This window comes from Chenopodium quinoa, unplaced genomic scaffold (assembly GCF_001683475.1).
Source record: "Chenopodium quinoa cultivar QQ74 unplaced genomic scaffold, ASM168347v1, whole genome shotgun sequence".
Classification (NCBI taxonomy): Eukaryota; Viridiplantae; Streptophyta; class Magnoliopsida; order Caryophyllales; family Amaranthaceae; genus Chenopodium; species Chenopodium quinoa.
Window position 1 is genome coordinate 1,308,835 of NW_018742969.1, and position 18,555 is coordinate 1,327,389.

At 34.2% G+C, this 18,555-nt stretch overlaps 3 protein-coding genes and 1 long non-coding RNA gene across 4 annotated transcripts; 1 reads left to right on the plus strand and 3 right to left on the minus strand.

Moving 5' to 3' along the window:
- Nucleotides 1–1,386, minus strand: LOC110729181 (F-box protein CPR30-like). The gene has a single exon (XM_021908901.1). The coding sequence runs from the start codon at nt 1,384–1,386 to the stop codon at nt 1–3; it is 1,386 nt and encodes a 461-aa protein (XP_021764593.1).
- Nucleotides 1,387–2,171: 785 nt separating this feature from the next.
- On the minus strand, nt 2,172–8,851 carry LOC110729159 (IAA-alanine resistance protein 1-like). Its single transcript, XM_021908882.1, has 11 exons — nt 8,424–8,851; nt 7,975–8,058; nt 7,474–7,523; nt 6,882–6,933; nt 6,058–6,165; nt 4,840–5,090; nt 4,365–4,499; nt 4,118–4,225; nt 2,892–2,993; nt 2,750–2,794; nt 2,172–2,661 (listed from the first exon to the last, which is right to left on the minus strand). Exons 1-11 carry the CDS (start codon nt 8,752–8,754, stop codon nt 2,506–2,508), a joined length of 1,422 nt encoding a protein of 473 aa, XP_021764574.1. The 5' UTR covers nt 8,755–8,851; the 3' UTR covers nt 2,172–2,505.
- Nucleotides 8,852–9,605: 754 nt separating this feature from the next.
- LOC110729163 lies at nt 9,606–11,362 on the plus strand. Its single transcript, XM_021908888.1, has 3 exons — nt 9,606–10,132; nt 10,236–10,384; nt 10,494–11,362. Exons 1-3 carry the CDS (start codon nt 10,010–10,012, stop codon nt 10,534–10,536), a joined length of 315 nt encoding a protein of 104 aa, XP_021764580.1. The 5' UTR covers nt 9,606–10,009; the 3' UTR covers nt 10,537–11,362.
- Nucleotides 11,363–11,549: 187 nt separating this feature from the next.
- Nucleotides 11,550–12,494, minus strand: LOC110729164. The gene is made up of 2 exons (XR_002512827.1): nt 12,431–12,494; nt 11,550–12,149 (listed from the first exon to the last, which is right to left on the minus strand). It is a non-coding gene; the product is annotated as an uncharacterized LOC110729164 (long non-coding RNA).
- Nucleotides 12,495–18,555: the final 6,061 nt, after the last annotated feature.

Here is an 18,555-nt window from a genome sequence, read left to right on the forward strand (position 1 = left end):
TTAAACTAACTGATAGATTTTCTCGCTTGTTTCTGTGAGAAACATGCGAGGTGTAGCAAAACTTTCAATGCATATCTTTACTCTAGTAGAATAGTGATGACCTCCTGTACACCCACATCCATGAAGTCCAACCTTGTTTATCCTCTTTGATTTCGGATTATACCAACCTAAACCATACTGAGCTCCCGGCAACAGATACTCCTGTGTTTCTACGCGATAAGCCACAGGAATTCCACTTCCGTTAGGTACATTGCACACCTTTGTCCATGACTCCTCCACTCCGTACTCCTTCATGATCCATAACCCGAGATGTGTAGAGCTAATGCCTCGAGACATCAAGAGGCATAAACATCCATTTAACACTCCAAGCTCTAAGATGTAGGGTTTTACTATAAACCCTTTCATAAAGTACCCCTGATATAATTCCTCTGGCTCTGGCACTGGCATTGTACCCCATACTTCGTTATGAAGATTGAAGGTAAGTATTGTTTCCTTCGAGTACTCAAAGATTTGTGGATCATACTCGGTGATATTCCAGTGTAAGTGGTTGTTTACCACGACACCATGGTTATGTGGCTGGATATATAGCTTATAATCATTGATGTCCTGTTCAAATTCACTTGCAAGCTCCAACTCAGGTAAATCAATCATCCTCCATGAAGGGTTACCTTTAGACAAATTGTAAATAAGAGCATTTCCTGGTGTAAAGCATACTACCTTGTAACAGTGGCTGTAAATATCATAACCAAATCCGAAAATCATGAATTGAAATGTTCTTACTACATCTCTTTGGAGAGGTTGATCATCTAAGTTCAGCACGTAGGTTGAATCATGAGTGTTGTGTTTAGAGGAATTAAAATTTATGGTGGGTAAGATCTTCCAAAAGCTGGAATGTTTTAGGTCGTTAATAGACGGGTTGCAGACAGCAGCGTGGTGCGTCCCACATAAAACCAAAACCAACCCATGGCAAGAGCCGGCAATATCAATCCTCCCATAGGTCACCTTTTTGGGACGAGGTTTACAAGGGAAACCATAGTTGCCTCTACTAATTTTATCTGGTGATGGTTGAAACGAGGGAGGCAAAATAAGTCTGTTGATATCGAGGTTGTCGATGTCATTACAGTCAAGGTAAGCGCGGTTGAGGAAAGGGAAGAGAGTAAGTGTGTCATTGATGTGGAGGGTGGTATGCCAAGTTGTTAAGATGAGGGAGAAATTAGTAGAGTTGATTTTGAGGGATCTAAAAAGATGATGCTTGCAGAAATCATGGCTTTCGATGAGGTTTTTCCATGACTTGCATACACATTTGAATCGATGGAGAGATTTTACAGGCATTCGCGACAAAATTTCTGTAGTTACCTCCACAGGAATGTCTCTGTAATATGCCATAGTTTCAAACAAAGAACAAGAAATATGATGAATGGTAGTTTTCTCTCTTTATTTGAGAGGAAGAAAGTTTGTGAATGCCAAGATTTCCATGGGATTCTAGGTATGGTTTATGAATGGAGGTATTGTTAGAGGTATTAATAAAATTCATGAAATTATATGCATTGCGATATATTTTGGGAATTAGGATATATTTTAGTGAATAATATGATAAATATATGGTACTTTATTATCTTATGGGAAGTTATTATAAGGTTCTAGGTTAGTATATTATATAGAGATTGACTATAATCTATTATATAAATATGAAGTACTTGATTATTTTTTCAAGAATATAGAAGCTTATACGATAGCTTTATCCTAAACTTGCCAAAACCCACACATTTGTCCACATAAATTTTCAAGATCATACTCAATTATACTATACTTTTTTACTTTCTTATACTTCTTCCGTTCTTTATATTGCATTTTATTTTTTAGACTTCTAAACTACTCGCACATTCCATATGCAAGGAAAAACTATAATCACATGGAATCTTTTAGGTTCGTTTTAATATAAACTTTTAATATTTCAACATCTAATTTTAAGTTAAAAGATACCGAGTATATAATTATAGATACTAATGCTATACCGGAGTATTTTTTTTAAAATAAATTATCAAAGATTCATCCATGTTACTTATTTAATCAAACCAGAGTTTAAACAACAAATTATCAACAACTATACCGGAGTATATTACTCAGTATTAATCATACCAAATGACAATTATGTTGCAAAAAAAAAAACAAAACATAAAAATGTACTCGATCTATGAATTACCCCGCAAAATACATACAAAGAATACAAACCAACTTTTTGTCATTTGATTTATCTGCAGTTAACAACCATAATTGCCATTTGATAATTGTATTGAGATCCCTTAATGGCTTAATATGATTTTTTTTTTCCTAATCCTAAGTCTAGGCAAAAGATATATTAACAGCTTCCTGAAACACATCTATGCCAATCTTCTATTGGGCCACTAAACTACAATCTTCCAAAATTCATATAACCACCAAAAATAATGCCATTTTTAGTTTTAGCGATTTCTGGACAGGGGGAAATTCTTTTCCCAAGGATTTTCATTCTACCAAAGATATCCAAAGAGCAACAGCCATTCCCAAAATGAGTGAGATCAATTGGCTTACACTACTTTTTAGTCCAGGGCTCCCATTATTGTTCATCTCAGCTAGGACCCCAGCAACCGAGATATAGATGAATCCACCGGCTGTGAACCCCTGTAAATGGTACAAAATAAATATTAAATGAGAAAAATTTCAACAAGATTGTATGAATTCCAGAACTGAGAATGACTACATGATTTACCTCAATGAGAGATGACTGTCCTGGATCCTGGCCGAGAAGTAAAGCCTACAAATATGCAAGGTTTTTCTTTGATGAGTAACTTGAAAAGAAAATTAATAGGAATGTTTTAGTTAAGTGAGACTGAGACTGTGAGACTACTCACCAGAGCTGTTCCTGCTAGCGCTACGAGTGCTGATAGGAAGTTGAAAAACAGGGCTTTTGACACACTGAAACCTGATCGTACCAAGATTCCAAAATCACCAACCTGCATAACACAAAAAAGCTGTTAATCTAGTATCTTTTAGCTCTAATGCTACTCAGGCAGATTTTTTTTTTGTTAATAATAAATGTTAAAACAGCAATAGCACACTATAAAGCAGGGAAAAGAAGGAAATTTTTATTATCTGAAATAAAGTCAGATCACAGAGCGTAGCATGGCCAATCACATAAGTATATCAAAATAATTGATGTGGGTGCTGATAAGTTTCGGAAAATTCAGTATGTATGCTGATAAACTTAAGAGTTGAGGCCACCAAAAAGAATTATCGGCCTATGTAAGTCAAGAGAATAGTACTCACAAAGATTGGACTTTTTATTACTAGGGCATTATTTTTTTTATTTTTTTATTATGATACTTGGTATATAGGGTATTCTGCAATTTCCTAGCTTTATTATGGGAAAATCTGACTTTTGATATTAAACTTTTTACTCCAATTCTAGAGATCAACTAATAGTTCCTCATTTACTTCTGTCTTATTAACAGCTAAAACATCTACTCCATCCTCAGTAAAATATAATACGGAGTACACAGTAGTTGTACATGACAAATTATAGCTCTAGATGGTTCTACAGTAACTATGCACAATCACCATCAAGGCACAAACACAATCAGGAATATTTATGTATACTATTATGTCGTGGAATCATCGTTCTTCAACAAAGCCAAGCATACCCATTTATCTTTTACGTAAGTATTATATATGTGAAATTGTTGTTCTAGAACTTGCCACAAGGATTTGAACATGATCAATCATTAAAAAATTACAAATCTCAACACAATCTTAAAAAAGAGCACATAATTATATTTTGAAGTAAAAACAAACATGAAGAGCAAAAGCAGTGGCTTATTCTTTAACATAATTCATGTGAGACTTAAGATTAAGATCTCAATACACACTGATACCTTGAAATACTGCTAAGGACTTGGTTTTTGTACTAAGCACTGTCATTTACCCAAAAAAAAAAAGAAAAAAAAGATAGGGGGGGGGGGGGGGATGTGTCACAAAAATGCAAAGCTGTGCTCCTAAAGTTATAAATAAGCAAAAGCAGAGAGAACAATTCGTCAGCAGTAAGAATATGCAAATAGAATCATTATTCATAATGAAATACCTCTTGAGGGATTTCATGGGCAAGCAAGAAAATAGTTCTAGACCATCCACCAACAGATCCGTAAAGTAAGAATGCACTTCCTAGAGCCATGCCATCAGTGAAATTATGCTGCAACAGTTTAAACATTACATCACGTCAGAGACAGTACTTATTTTAACCACAACAGTTACCATCTTCAATCTTGGTGGCAACTCTGGCAAGTCTACCACCAATCAAAATGCAAAACCACTACATGATACATACTCACCACAGCATCAGAGAAGAGATTAAGATAACCAAAGACCAGGTTTGACGGTTGTTTTGCAGGCTTTGCTTCACCCACTTTCCTGTCAGCAGCATCTATATCCGATTTGTCATCATTGGTGTTGGCATTTTTATTTCTCTGTACACCAAATGAAGTCACAATGGATTTTAATAGATATAAGTAAAATTAGTTTAAAACTATATCATGATCAATTTTCAGAGGATCAGAGCAGTGGAAGTACTATATAACCTCACAACATAAACCTATTGGTTTATAATCACAATTGAGGAAACCTGGTTCAGAATTTATCAAGTGGCAACAGACAAACAACATATGAAGATATGCCCATTTTACAGGACATTGATTACAAAAAGTATTATGTGCTAGCAAATGTTGCCAATGATGTTATGCTAACTAGTAGACTAAAAAAAAGAATAGTTCAATTGAAAAACTAAAGGCACTAGTCTTTTGAACTCACCTTTTTTAGTTCCGTTTGGGACCCGGAACCTTGCTTTGACTTTGAAGTAGCATCAGCAGCTCCATTCAACTTTTTCTCTTTTGATGGCTTTTCTGATGATTTCTCATCAATATCATCATCATCCTTAACTTTTTTACTGCTTTTATTATGGCGATGATGATGGTGAGAATGAGTCCCTGAATGTTCACCCCCAGAAATTTCTTCAACATACCTAACTATCTTCTCCACAATCAGGAAAACCACAATGCCAGCTGCAGCAACACATAGCAGAATAAGAAAATTGGAATATTTTAACATTTGACTGCAAGAGCACAATTGCATGTTAGACAAATTATCAAGCCTAAATTTATAGAAACCTCGTGAAAATTATGATCAACCAAAATGCAAACCAACATAGCAACCATAACTCCTATGCAAGTTTTAGATAAGATATATAGTGCACAGCCTACGCAGCAAAGATACAAGAAGTGTTATGAACAGAACCAAAGTATATTTCATAACTCTGTTCAGAAAAGTAAATCAAAGGGACAATGTGCAGATGCAGAAACAATCAAGTTATCCCCAGTGGTTAAATTACAGTTGATAAAATAGGTAAAAGAAAATTGTGTAAATTATTTCATTTCATTTTTTTTCAACAACAGTTGTATTAGAATCGAATCTGCTTAATCAGAAACATCAATACCAACACACATATTGGTATGATTCATTCACATTCACCATGACAAGGTATTGACAAGATTCAAAATGTCAAACAACTTCAGTCAAATTTCTGAAATCTATTGAAAAAACTTTCTACAACTTCAGTCATAAGATGCATGCTATCACCATCAAGAATATTAAATTTTGTAAGGTGTGATAAAGCAACTCACCAATCCATTACATCCAAAGCATACAGCATATAACAAATGACACAAGAAGAAAAGTGGAAGAGCTCACTCATAGGGTCATGTACGTAAAAAAAAAATGATACTAATACATCTCAATCATACTTTTAAAAAATAAAAAATAAACACAATTGTTTGGCAGAAATCTTCAAGGGGGGAAATATGTCTGGAATAAGGAAAATGACGTACTTTCATTCATATCTGAATCATTAACAATCAGCAAAGTTCACAAGAATACATAAGCCTTGTGAAAATGAGAAGCTCGAAAGTGGTAACATGAAGGCCTTGATGAAGAGCTAACGTGGAAAAACAAAAAGAAGCTAACCACACTTACATAGGACTGACAATCCAATGGAGAGATCTTTCAAAGAATGAGCATGAGAATGTGAATGTGATTCTTCAGAATGAGCATGTTCATCATGTGAATGAGAGTGGCCACCACCTGTATAGATGCCATACACCTTAGATATAATACAATATGCCCATTCAACTACAGATTGACAATGTATTAACGGAATAAACTTTTACACAATTGATAAATTCCAGTAAAGACCCAGCTTCTGAATGTTAAGCATGCATGGAGATATTAAACATCAACTGCCCTATCATCAAATGTCCTGCACAAATCACACTAGAAACCCTACCTGTCTTCCTCCCTCCATCTACATTGCTTCCTTTACCTAGAAGAGTGACTATGGATTCCACTTTAACTAATGTTTAGGATAATGTAATCATTTAGATGTAGCACAGGATGTCAACTGTGCTTTACTGTGGACCTGTAACACTGATTTGACTCTATAACAGGTATCCGCTGAAATATCATCTGGGTTATTTGAACAATAAACTGATGAAGTGTTTTAAAATTTCAGATAAAGGCTCTAATCATCCATAAGTTTTGAACTCTCAGATAAGTTAAATTCAAACAAGATTGGAAGGTTTAAAAGGTGCCCTCCTCTTCCCATAATCCCATTTATGTCTTCACGTATCCAAGCAATGAGCAAAGCAGAGCAAGGGTCTATATATTGTAAAAAATATGTGCTCACAAAGGGTAGTATAAATGTATAATGTTAAAACCATACAAGATTGAGGATAAGCAGAATTTGACTTCAGAAATAAATTGATGAGTGCAAAGATAAGGTAGGGTAAATGTATTCTTACTGAAAGCATGAGGTAATTGATGCAAAAAGGCATCACCCAACATAGCTCCAGCCTGCAGACACAAAAAACATATGAAAACACCGTGATGCCAACAGGAAACCAGTGATGCCAGAAATACTCCATGAATATGAAACTTCATTTACATATTTAGAACATACTTCTATAAGATTTTACTGCAACCCTCCCCCGAAATGAAATTAATATCAACACTTTTGAAGCAGAAAAAAAATAGAAGTTACAGACCACAACAAATATAATAGGCAGTTTACAGGACCAATATCTGCTTCCCCTTTTCTTTAGCATAGACAGTTTTTACAACAAACTGATACAGTATCATCTGATTTATAACACAGTTTCCTCGATAATTCACAGTGATTAGGAAAACCACATTAACAAGTTTATAATTATAATTACATATAAATAAAGAAGTTTTAAGTTTCAGAATGCCTTCCAAATGTTCCAATAACATGATTTTAATATCCTCAGTCTCATATTCCATTGAGATAATATTAACAATGTTTGAACAAATTTTCACACCAATGAAGGACAAAGGGGATAATAAAAAAGTCATTACAGCTCAAAGAAACCTGACCCCAAATATCGCCAATGCATCAACAACCGCCTTGGATGGTTTACCATTTGCTGCAATCAAAAGAAGGTTTCAGTTTTCCATTCAAACATGCATCAAGAAGTAATTTAATTGTAGCATTTGGCACTCTTCAAGCTTAAACCACAATCAAATTATCAAATGGGTAAACCTCTTATTTTAAAGTTTTAAATATCACTAACAATTCTAGGCACGGACTACATATTTTGGGATTAATCCAAGAATGCACTATCATCCGTTCAACATAGCACTGAATCACAGCTGAAGTTCTTCAGACCCAATTCCAAAATCAAATCAATTACTATAATCCCCAACACACACTCACCCAAATAATTTGGATTAAGTAAATGGTAGCTAGTTAATTTAATTGGTAAAGTCTTCAGGTGATACCCAAGACCAAGAATCAAATCTCGTCTACATCATTGTTCTTTGCAGCTATATATACACATTGCACCCAATTACAAACAAAATGAGGAGTAAACTCACCACACAAAATCGGAACAATGGTCAAGCAGATCAAAGAAGCCAAACTCACCAAGAGGGAACACCCCATTGCATTAATCCAAAGTCCTGATTCCAAAGAATAACACTCCATTATTATAAAATAAAATTCCTACTCAAATTAATTACTCAAAAAACACAATGCAGAACACAAGAACCCCCAATTTCCAAACATACCCAGATAGATTATTGCAACAGAAATTAAGGCATTTTAATACCAAGATCAAAACATTATAGAATTCAGAAAAAGGGTAAATTAGGGAAGAAATTACGAATGCCAGAGAGTTGCTCAAAAAATCCAATGTAGAACACAAGAACACCCAAATTTCGAAACATACCCAGATAGATTATTGCAACAGAAACTAAGGCATTTTAATACCAAGATCGAAACAATATAGAATTCAGACAAAAGGGTAAATTAGGGAAGAAATTACGAATGCCGGAAAGTTGCAAGTGGGACCCATTAAGGTGATCTTCATGGTGGTGATGATGGTGATGATTGTCTGATCCAAAACCGTACAATTTAAGGTCTTCTTCCTCAGCAAGCTCTTCTGGAAGTAACTTCCTCTTATCAACTGATTGATCAATCTCATCATGATTATGGTGGTGATGATGATGATGATGGGTGTTTTCTTGGTCATGATGATGGTGGTGATCATGGGAGCAGCCATGGTGAGAAGCAGGGGATTGGTGCCCAATGCATAGATCTAAGAGGGTAACCAAGAGGAGTAATAGCAAGATGTGTTTACTCCTTTGGACCGCCATTTTCGGGGTTTAAGGAAGAAGACAATGGAGTTGAGAGAGAATGAAAGAATGATTGAGCAAAGTATTGGAAATCGGGTCATTCAAATCGGGTTGTACTAAGGTAGAAATGGGGTCATTTAAATGGGAATTGATTTCAATGTTTTTTATCACGTTGCTTGATTTGTTCATTTTATCACGTTTGTCAATGTGAAAATAATTAATAATTTTAATTTTCTATAACTAAAATTAATAAAAGTTATATATTACAGTATGATATTATTTCTTGAGATAAATTTAAAAAGATCCCATAAATAGGCGTGAACGAAAACAGGTAAATTAGATGCTTAAAGATAAATTAAATGGTTCCATCCACCCAATTGTACTCTTGGAGGGTATTAGGGTCCATGATTATTATCTCGACAATTTTTGTTTTCGAGTAAAAAAAGTCAAAAAATTTCAAAATTGAAGATTATAATTCACGCTTTTTGGACAGTTTGGAAGGTTTCGGGAACCGACGTAGAAAAGACTTGAGAGCTTAGGGGTTACATGGTGGGGTTATATTATGTCGTTTGGAGACCATATATGATCATCATATGTTGTCATAAATGTCAGGGCTAGCCACGAGTTTATGAAATCGGTGCAAGTTTTAAATGGTTAAATTGACCGTTTAAAGGCATATTGGATGGTTTTACCCACCCAAATAGACTCCCGGGGTGTATTAGGGTACATGGTAAACATCTCGACAATTTTTTTTCCTGGGTCAAAAAAAGTGAAAAATTGTCAAAAGTTGAAGGTTATACACAATTTCGAGTCAATTTTTGACATTTTTTCAAAAAATTAACTGCATGCGTGGGTTAACTCCTAGGGTCAAATAAGGTAGTTTGAAAAGCGGGTCAAATAAAAAATAACGGAAAAAGTATTTCTTAACTACTTAACTAAATATTTAGATACAGTACTGATTTGAAAAGTTAATGAACAGGTTTATCAAATTAATCACAACTCAGAATAAAATACTCCATAATATGTTATTTATCACATTCTAATACATGGAGTGATACAAGAGCCCAAAGAAAAAAAAGAAAAGAAAAATATCTTCTTCCAAAGGTTCCAATATCCATCAATTTACGTAATTTGACAAATATCATAAGAATCTCATATCATATCCATTCTTGTATAAATCTTTAAGTTGCTATAATCTAAAGAAGCCAAATTTAGAGGAAAGGTGCCAAAGCACACCAGGTGTTTGATTAAAGGCCTAAGTGAAAGCAAAACAAACATGGAAGTTACAGTTGGAACGCTGCTTAAAGTTGGAGCTACAGTTGCTGGTGGAATGTTCGCCCTCTCTCTCGCCACTTCCACCACCATCAAAGTCATCCAATTCGCAACCGAAGCTAAAAGGGTATCCTCTTCAATCTTCTAATTGTAAGGATATAATCTCCGTTCTAACTATTAGACACCTAACAGTTTTAATACTTCCGCAAATTGGTTTTATTTTGTTGCAGAAAAGCGAGGCAAAACCATGTTTAGGATGTAAGGGAAAAGGGTTCTATATTTGCAAACTTTGCAAAGGGAATGCTACCATACAATGGTCACCTTTGTATGATCCTATTCATATTAACCCTTGTCAATGCCCGACTTGTGATGGTCATTGGTTAGTCTTAGCTTGTTCATTCCTTCAGTATTTGATCGTTTTTCAAAGCTCAAAATTCATTAACTTTCATTGTTCATGTATATTGTTGTTTTTTTTAATCTTTTTTCAGCATTCAACGGTGTCTTAATTGTATTGGTAAAGGATACTATTGAGCTCCAATGGCGTAGCCTGGTCCAACTTCTGCAATCTATTCGAGCTAAGCTGCATAGTGAGTTGGATGGAATGTACTTCATTGTTGTCGTGTCAAGATGAATCTAAGCATGATCGTGGTATGTTCCTATCAGTTTTTACTAGCTTAGCTGATTAAAGTCTAATAATATCGGCCTAATTTGTACTGTAATTGTATTCTGTTTTGTTTAGTGATGTGCATGAGAACATATTCTGTGTTATATTTCGCAAAGATAATCTAATGACTTCTATTATTAGTTATATAACAGTTAAATTAAATAGAGCTGTTTTGTGTAGTAGAAAAAGCTAATTGAGTAATAATTAACTATCATCAAACTTGCAATAAAAAAAATAATATACAACATTTGATAGTCTTGTTACTTACAATTTATCATACAAAGTAGAAATTATTGGTGACTTGTGATCCCTGTGCTTTAATTTGATAGATATGCTAAATCGTGCACCAAGGTAATAAAGATCTTACTGTAGGTAACTGTGATATTTCATCTTGTTGTAGTCTATGTACGTCGTAGAAGTTGAACAACTTAACCCAATGCAAGTGTGGATAGAGTCGGATAGCCTTTTGCTCAACGACCTCATCCCTTCAAGCTAAGAGTAGAGTTTAGCTAGCCTATTTTTGAGTTATATGTAGTAATGTTACTCGTATGGCAATTCAAATAGGTTTAACTTATTTGGTACAGAGGATGTTAGGAATTTAGGATGGTACCAATCTCAATAGCATTTACATACGCTAAACCATTTTAGCCAAGACCTTGAATTGGTGCATCGTTCAAAAAGTCCCTCATCAGCATGTTCTGTTCATCGATAATGCTCATTATGTAATTACTCATTTGTGTTTCTTTCTATTCTGTACTTGTTTTTGTTGTATTTGGCTAATTATGACAAAAAAAAACTTGTAATTACATAATAGTGGTATAGAAATTATTGGTAATGAAGCGACAAAACACATATATTTATATAAAGGCTACCAATTGAGTAGGTAATTGAAACACACGAAGATTATTTAGATAATTGGATTATTGAAATAGTACACAAGTGCATAGGAAACATGAACACAAGGCGTACTAGTGCAGGGAAGTTTTATTTAATACGTTATACTAGCTAGCTAGCTCGTAAGACTGCACCAGCATTATATTAGTAGTTGGGCAATGCTAGCTCAGCCCCAAACGACGTTAACTTCGATGGAGCCATACTTTCCGCTGATGGGTTTCTTCTCACTCACACCAGAGTCTTTGACCAGAAACACAACGCTACCGTTTGCAATTTCATCGTCGGGAGAAACACTATCATAGTCCATCAAGTACGCTGTAATCTCCATTTCCGTGGCGGCTTCAGGCACATTCACATCCGACTGGCTTAAGGGAATGAATGCGTTGGCTTTGAGGCTTATTAAAGAGTGAAAATTGGCTAGTGATTCCAAAGCGACCGGTTATGGTTCCGTAAACTTGTGCAGGGTCTTCTCCATCGCCGTTGATGAGCTTAACACTAAGCGTAGCTTGAACATTGTTACTGAACATCACCTTCGTTGCTGCATATTCTTGAGTGCTGGCCATCTTTTGAGTACAAAAATAATATCCTACATTCAAACCACAAATTGAAAATTATAATGAAAATCAAATGTGTTAGTGCCAAATATTTTTATTACATACCAATAAAATCTTGGCTTAGTGCCAAATGTCTATGATTACATATACGAAGTACAATATATCATTGTTTCAAATCACACCTCTATTTGTAACTTGTATTGCCTTTAATTGTAATTCATTCAGACCCAAAAAATAAATACTAAGCTAGTTAAGAATTTAAGATCAATGAATAGAACAAGCTAATTAATTAAAGAGATAGATAGGCACTTACCTTAATCAAGTATGACCTTAGTATGTATGTAATCTGTCTGACTTAGCTTGCAAACAATAATGCCATGCTTGGCCACCTTTATATAGTGGGAGAAGATGTGATGGAGGCAATATTTAATTAATTGATGGATGATGTGATTCTTTGGGGCCTACAAATGCTCATCCGAAGGAGATTCTTAAACCGGATTCTCAAAACGTTTTGTTCTTTCAAATAAATTATACAATAATGTAAGAGAATTTTTTGAAGATGCCTCAATATATTACAATAGTAGAATTTCCTCTCTTTTTAATACTCCCAAAATTACCCGCAAGATCACTGATCGTCACCTTCGCAATTCTGCCTCAAACGACACGAATCGCCTTCTAATCTTCAACACGGTTGGTGAAAGGATTCGATGCATGGATTTAGATACGTTTTGGTCTCCTAATCTTTCTATTCCATCAACTAAATCATATTATCGCACGGTCGGGTCGTGTAATGGACTAGTTCTCATTAAGGTTTGTACGTTTTATAACAACAATTTTTTAATTAAATTGATGTTGTTCAACCCTTGCACGGGTGAATTACTTTATATCCCGTATTTTATACCCGAATATATGGAGTGTTATGATTTTGGGTTTGAGTTTGGGTTTTGGGTTTTGAGTTTGATTCTTCGACACAAGACTATAAAATTGCTGTGAGTAAAGGTAAAATACAGTCCCTTAACTTTTGTATTTGTGCACTTTTAGTCCTTGTTAACTTTTTTGTGCACTTTTGGTCCCTCTTCCACCACTTTAGGTGTTTTCTAGGCAAAAATTTAGGGACTATGCTGACTAAGCATTAGTTTAGGGACTATGAGTCAGCAAAATAGTTTAGGGATGTTGAGTCATCAATTGCTCAATTTTTATAAATATAATTTACACCTAGATAAAGCTTAATTTTTTTATTTTTTTTCAGAAGAACTATTAAGAAGGTGTAAATTTCTTTTAGTTTCTGATTGGGGCTGAAGTGAACTGATAATTGAATAGATTGAGATGAAATGAATTGTTTATGAGAGAAGAAAATTAGAAATTGAACTAAAGTGAATTGAAATTAAGCTAAACAAAACATGCCCATAGTTTTATTGGTGTAATAATAGTTGAATTATGGACAATATTTGAAATTCTTTCCATCGGATCTAAACTAATGGACAAAATATATAAATATTTCTTGTGCATTAGTGAAATATTACAATAAAAGCTATACGTGGAAAATTTTGAGTCGGCATCAATAGTTCAATACTAAACCGATAATTGGTCATGAACACAAAGCTCAAAAAATTAAATATTATGTGTGAAACCAAATATTTTGGGTCAAGAGGGTCAAGCGTAAGTCGAAACCTATACAAAACTACCCAACCCCAATTAAAATTGATCAAAAAACAGTTCTAATATTCAATCTTAAAATTTTGATCTAAGAATTCAAATTTCAACACTTAGGCCCTGTTCTCTTCACCTTCAAAAATAATATTAAGTAAAAATAATATCAGTTCAGTAAAAATAAGTTCAGTTCAGTAAAATTAATTTCAGTTCAGTAAAAATAATTTCAGTTCATCAAAATTCAGTTTTATTAAAGAATAATTATAATAGAAAATCAGTAAAAATGATTTCAGTTCAGCAAAAATAATTTCAGTTCAGTAAAATTAATTTAAGTTCAGTAAAAATAATTTAAGTTCAGCAAAAATAATTTCAATTTAGTTAAACAATTTCAGTTCAGTAAAATTAAGGTGAAGAGAACGGGCCCTTATTTTCAAATGGTGGTAACTTTATTAGGAACTCCATCTAAGAAAATCAAATGCAATAATAATTATTTATAGTATAATATCATATCCATTTAAAAAAAATAAAAAAAAAAATTAAACCACCCAAAAAAACCCTAATTGGATAAGAACATATCACATCAAACTAAAATAATTTAGATTATATAAACAAATTTCATATAAAATCACTGAACAAACATAATGTCCATAGATAGTCATATATATAAAAGACATGCAATCTATCAATCTATCATAACTTCAAGAGAGAAAAAAGAAAATTTACACCAAACTTAATAGTTCTTCCGAAAAAAATAAAGAAAATTAATTACTGAAATTTAATTTTTTTTTTTAATTTTAAAAGATTCCTTTTTAATAAATTTTGAAGGAAAAAAAAAAAAACAAAAAAAATATAAGTCATGGTCCCTAAACTATTGTTGACTCAACATCCCTAAACTATTTTGCTGACTCATAATCCCTAAACTAATATAATGCTTAGTCAGAAATAGTCCCTAAACTTTTGCCTAGAAAATACCTAAAGTGGTGGAAGAGGGACTAAAAGTGCACAAAAAAGTTGACAGGGACTAAAAGTGCACAAATACAAAAGTTTAGGGACTGTATTTTACCTTTACTCAAATTGTTGTACTTGTTATAGGTTATGATATTAACGTCTTAGTATTGTTTAAAGGCTAATTCTTGGAAAACAATTGACAATGCACATATTCCACCTTTATTAATGTTTATAGAAGACGGCCAAAATGGTGTTCTTATAAACAACCATTTACTTCATTGGAAATTATACTCTCGTGAGATGAAGTGACATAAAATTGGTTGTTTCGATTTATTGAAGCATGTACTGCTGCTGCCAGCCAGGATCAGCTCAAGTCAGCATTAGTGGCTTGCTTACTACATACACCTGAGTCAGAAGATGTGCCATGTCAGCAATTCGTGACTCAAGCATATTTGCCAAGTCATCAATCTGTGCATGGTAATACAAGTCAGCAGCAAACCTAACAAATTTTGTTATAGAGAAAGTAACAGAATTTGTCTTGTTCTGTAACTAACTTCCAGCTGGTTGTTAGAAGGTTGTTATTGGTTTGTAATAGCCTAGATAGTTCGATTACAGTAGTATAAATACTTGTAAACTTCTCTATTTTGTAAGATGATGGATTATTCTCCAAGTTTTCTGAAATGAATATAACTTCTCTTCTTCTCCCAAATTCTTTTCAATAAAAGTTTTCTTCTTGTATTCTGTGAATTTTATCATGGTATCAGAGCAGTAATGATCTGCAATTTTTCCGCAATTTTGATTTCAATTTTTGATCAATTGATTACTGAAGAAGAGTATCATTTTTCTTCAGATCTGATTCAAGAAGAATTTGATCTGATTTACTTTAGAATTCAAGAAGTTCTGACTGGTTTTGATTTGATTTCAAGAAGATCTTGATTGTTTTTCCAGCTTGATTTGAGATCTTCAATGGCAGGAGCGAATACTCTACCATTGATGCAGGATCCTTCGAGTGTTTACTTCATACATCCTTCAGAAATCCAGCAAATCCTCTAGTTTCAGACAAGTTTAATGGTGAAGGCTACTCTGAATGGAATAGAGGTATAATTCTTGCCTTAGCTATCAAGAATAAAGTATGTTTCATTGATGGTTCATTGCCTAAACCTACTGATGTTAATAGTCCTGAGTTTAAGGCTTGGGATAGATGCAATTCTATGGTTATGTCATACTTATTGAGGTCATTAGACACTGGTTTAGCAAAGAGTGTTCTATTTCTTTCTACTGCTAGAGAGATATGGAAAGATCTTGAGGATCGTTATTCTGTACTTCTGGACCACAGTTTTATGGATTACAGCAAAATCTGAGTGAAATTAATCAAGGAGATAGTAGTATTGCTGATTATTTCACAAAATTGAAGGTTATATGGGATGAATTGAGTAGTGCCAGTCCAGTGCCTGCTTGCAGCTGTAATGGTTGTACCTGTAATTTGACACAAAAATTCTTGAAAGTGCAGTAAGAAGAAAGACTGATTCAGTTGCTTATGAAGTTAAACAGTAAGCATAGTTCTGTCAGAACTAATATCTTGATGATGAATCCGTTGCCAAGCATTTCTATGGATTACAGACTCCTGGTTCAAGATGAGAAGCAGCAGCAAATGACAGTTCAATCAGAAGAGAAGTCAATGGCATTTGCTGCAGCAGAGCTTAAACATCATGCTGGAAATTATGCTGGTTATCAAGCTGGTTTTAATAAGAATTACAAGCAGAAAGTTATGGTTGGACAAGATAACAAGTTTATGATGCAGAATAGGCAAAAAAAATTTTGTGATCATTGTAAAATAGGTGGTCATACTACCAACAAATGCTGAAAACTGCATGGTTATCCACCTAATTTTGCAGGCAAAGGAAGAGGCAAGAAGTTTGCTGCTCTTGCTCAAGGTGAAGATGATGTCAGGCATATCTCAGCAGAACAATACCAGCAGTTTCTTGAATATTGCAAGAAATCAGAGACAGAACAGACTGAACACACTGCAAATGTAGCAGGTACTTGCTTAATCACTTGTTCTAATTCAAAGTGGATTATAGACAGTGGGGCTACTGATCACATTTGCAGTAATCTTGATTGGTTTGATGATTATGCTGTGTTTGATAAGACTGTTAAAACAATTACTATAGCAGATGGGAAGAAAGCAGAAATTAAACACATAGGTGATGTAAAAATTGGAAATGGTATAGTACTTAAAAATGTACTGCATGTTCCAGGATTTCAGTCTAATCTGATTTCTACACATAAATTGTGTAAGGATTTATCTTGTGACATAGTATTCACACATGATAAATGTCTGATTCAGGATCATTCTCAGAGATGTACAGTGGTTCTTGGTAAGCTTGAGTCAGGCCTGTATGCAGTATCTGATAAGGTTGATATAGAGAATAAGGAGTTTTGTTTGGACAAGGATCATGCAGCGCTTGTGTCTATGAGTGAAGAAATTAAGCTTTGGCATTTGAGAATAGGGCATTTACCATTTGAGAAGTTGCATCTTGTTAATAAGGCTTTGCCTAGTATAGGAAAGAACTGTGATGTCTTATGTCAAGTTTGTCCTAGAGCAAAGCAGTCAATAAAGTCTTTTCCTGTCAGTTTTTCTAAGACATATGAGTGTTTTGAGCTCATCCATGTTGATGTATGGGGGCCATATAAAGTAAAAACACATGACAGGTACTTACTTTCTTACAATTGTAGATGATTTTTCAAGGAATACTTGGACTTTTATGATGAGAAATAAAAGTGATTCTGTTGATATTTTGTCCAATTTCATGATCTTTATTAATACACAATACAATCTCAAAGTAAAGTGTATTAGAACAGACAATGCAAAAGAACTGTGTGAAGGCAGAATATTGAGTGTTTATCATGGAAATGGGATAAAACACCAGAGGAGTTGTGCTGATACACCTCAGCAAAATGGGGTTATAGAGAGAAAACACAGGCATCTACTTGAAACTACCAGAGCTCTTTATTTTCAGTCTAGGTTGCCTGTAAGATTTTGGGGAGAATGTTTATTGACTGCAACTTACTTGATTAACAGAATGCCTCTCAGTTCAATTGGTTATGAGATTCCTTTTGAAAAATTGAACAAAGTTAAGGTTGATTTACAGCACCTAAGGGGGTTTGGGTGTCTTGGTTATGTTTCTACTCTGAAAACAAATAGATCAAAATTTGATCCTAAAGCTGTACACTGTGTTTTAATTGGTTATCCACCCAATCAAAAGGCATATAAGATGCTTAACCTTGAAAATTCCCAAATTATCATCTCAGAGGATGTTACCTTTCATGAAAAACACCTTCCTTTTCATTTGTCCTTAACCAAACACAAACGTGATCCGATTTTTCTACCATCAAACACAACCTTAAATTTGGATAATTCATTTGAATATCCAGATGTTTTCTCTTTTTCAGAACCAGAACAAGCTACTCATTTTGATTCTGAGCATTCTGATGGTTCTGTTTCTCCTCAGCATGCCTCAGATTCACACTCTTCCCTTCACACTCCAAACACTCAGTCCATAAACACTCAAACTACAAATACAACCCAGCTTAATCCTGTTCCTAACTCTTCTGAAGTCAGACAGTCTTCAAGACCACATGTTACACCAGTTTGGATGAAGGATTATGTTTGTCCTGCTCCCACAGGAAGACATTGGTGTAATGTGGTTCATTATGATCAGCTTCCTAGTTCCAATAGAGTTTTGGTTACTGAAATGGCTAAGGTGGTTGAACCAGTTAGTTACCTTGAGGCTTCTCAAGATGAAAGGTGGATAGAGGCTATGCGGAAGGAAATCAGTG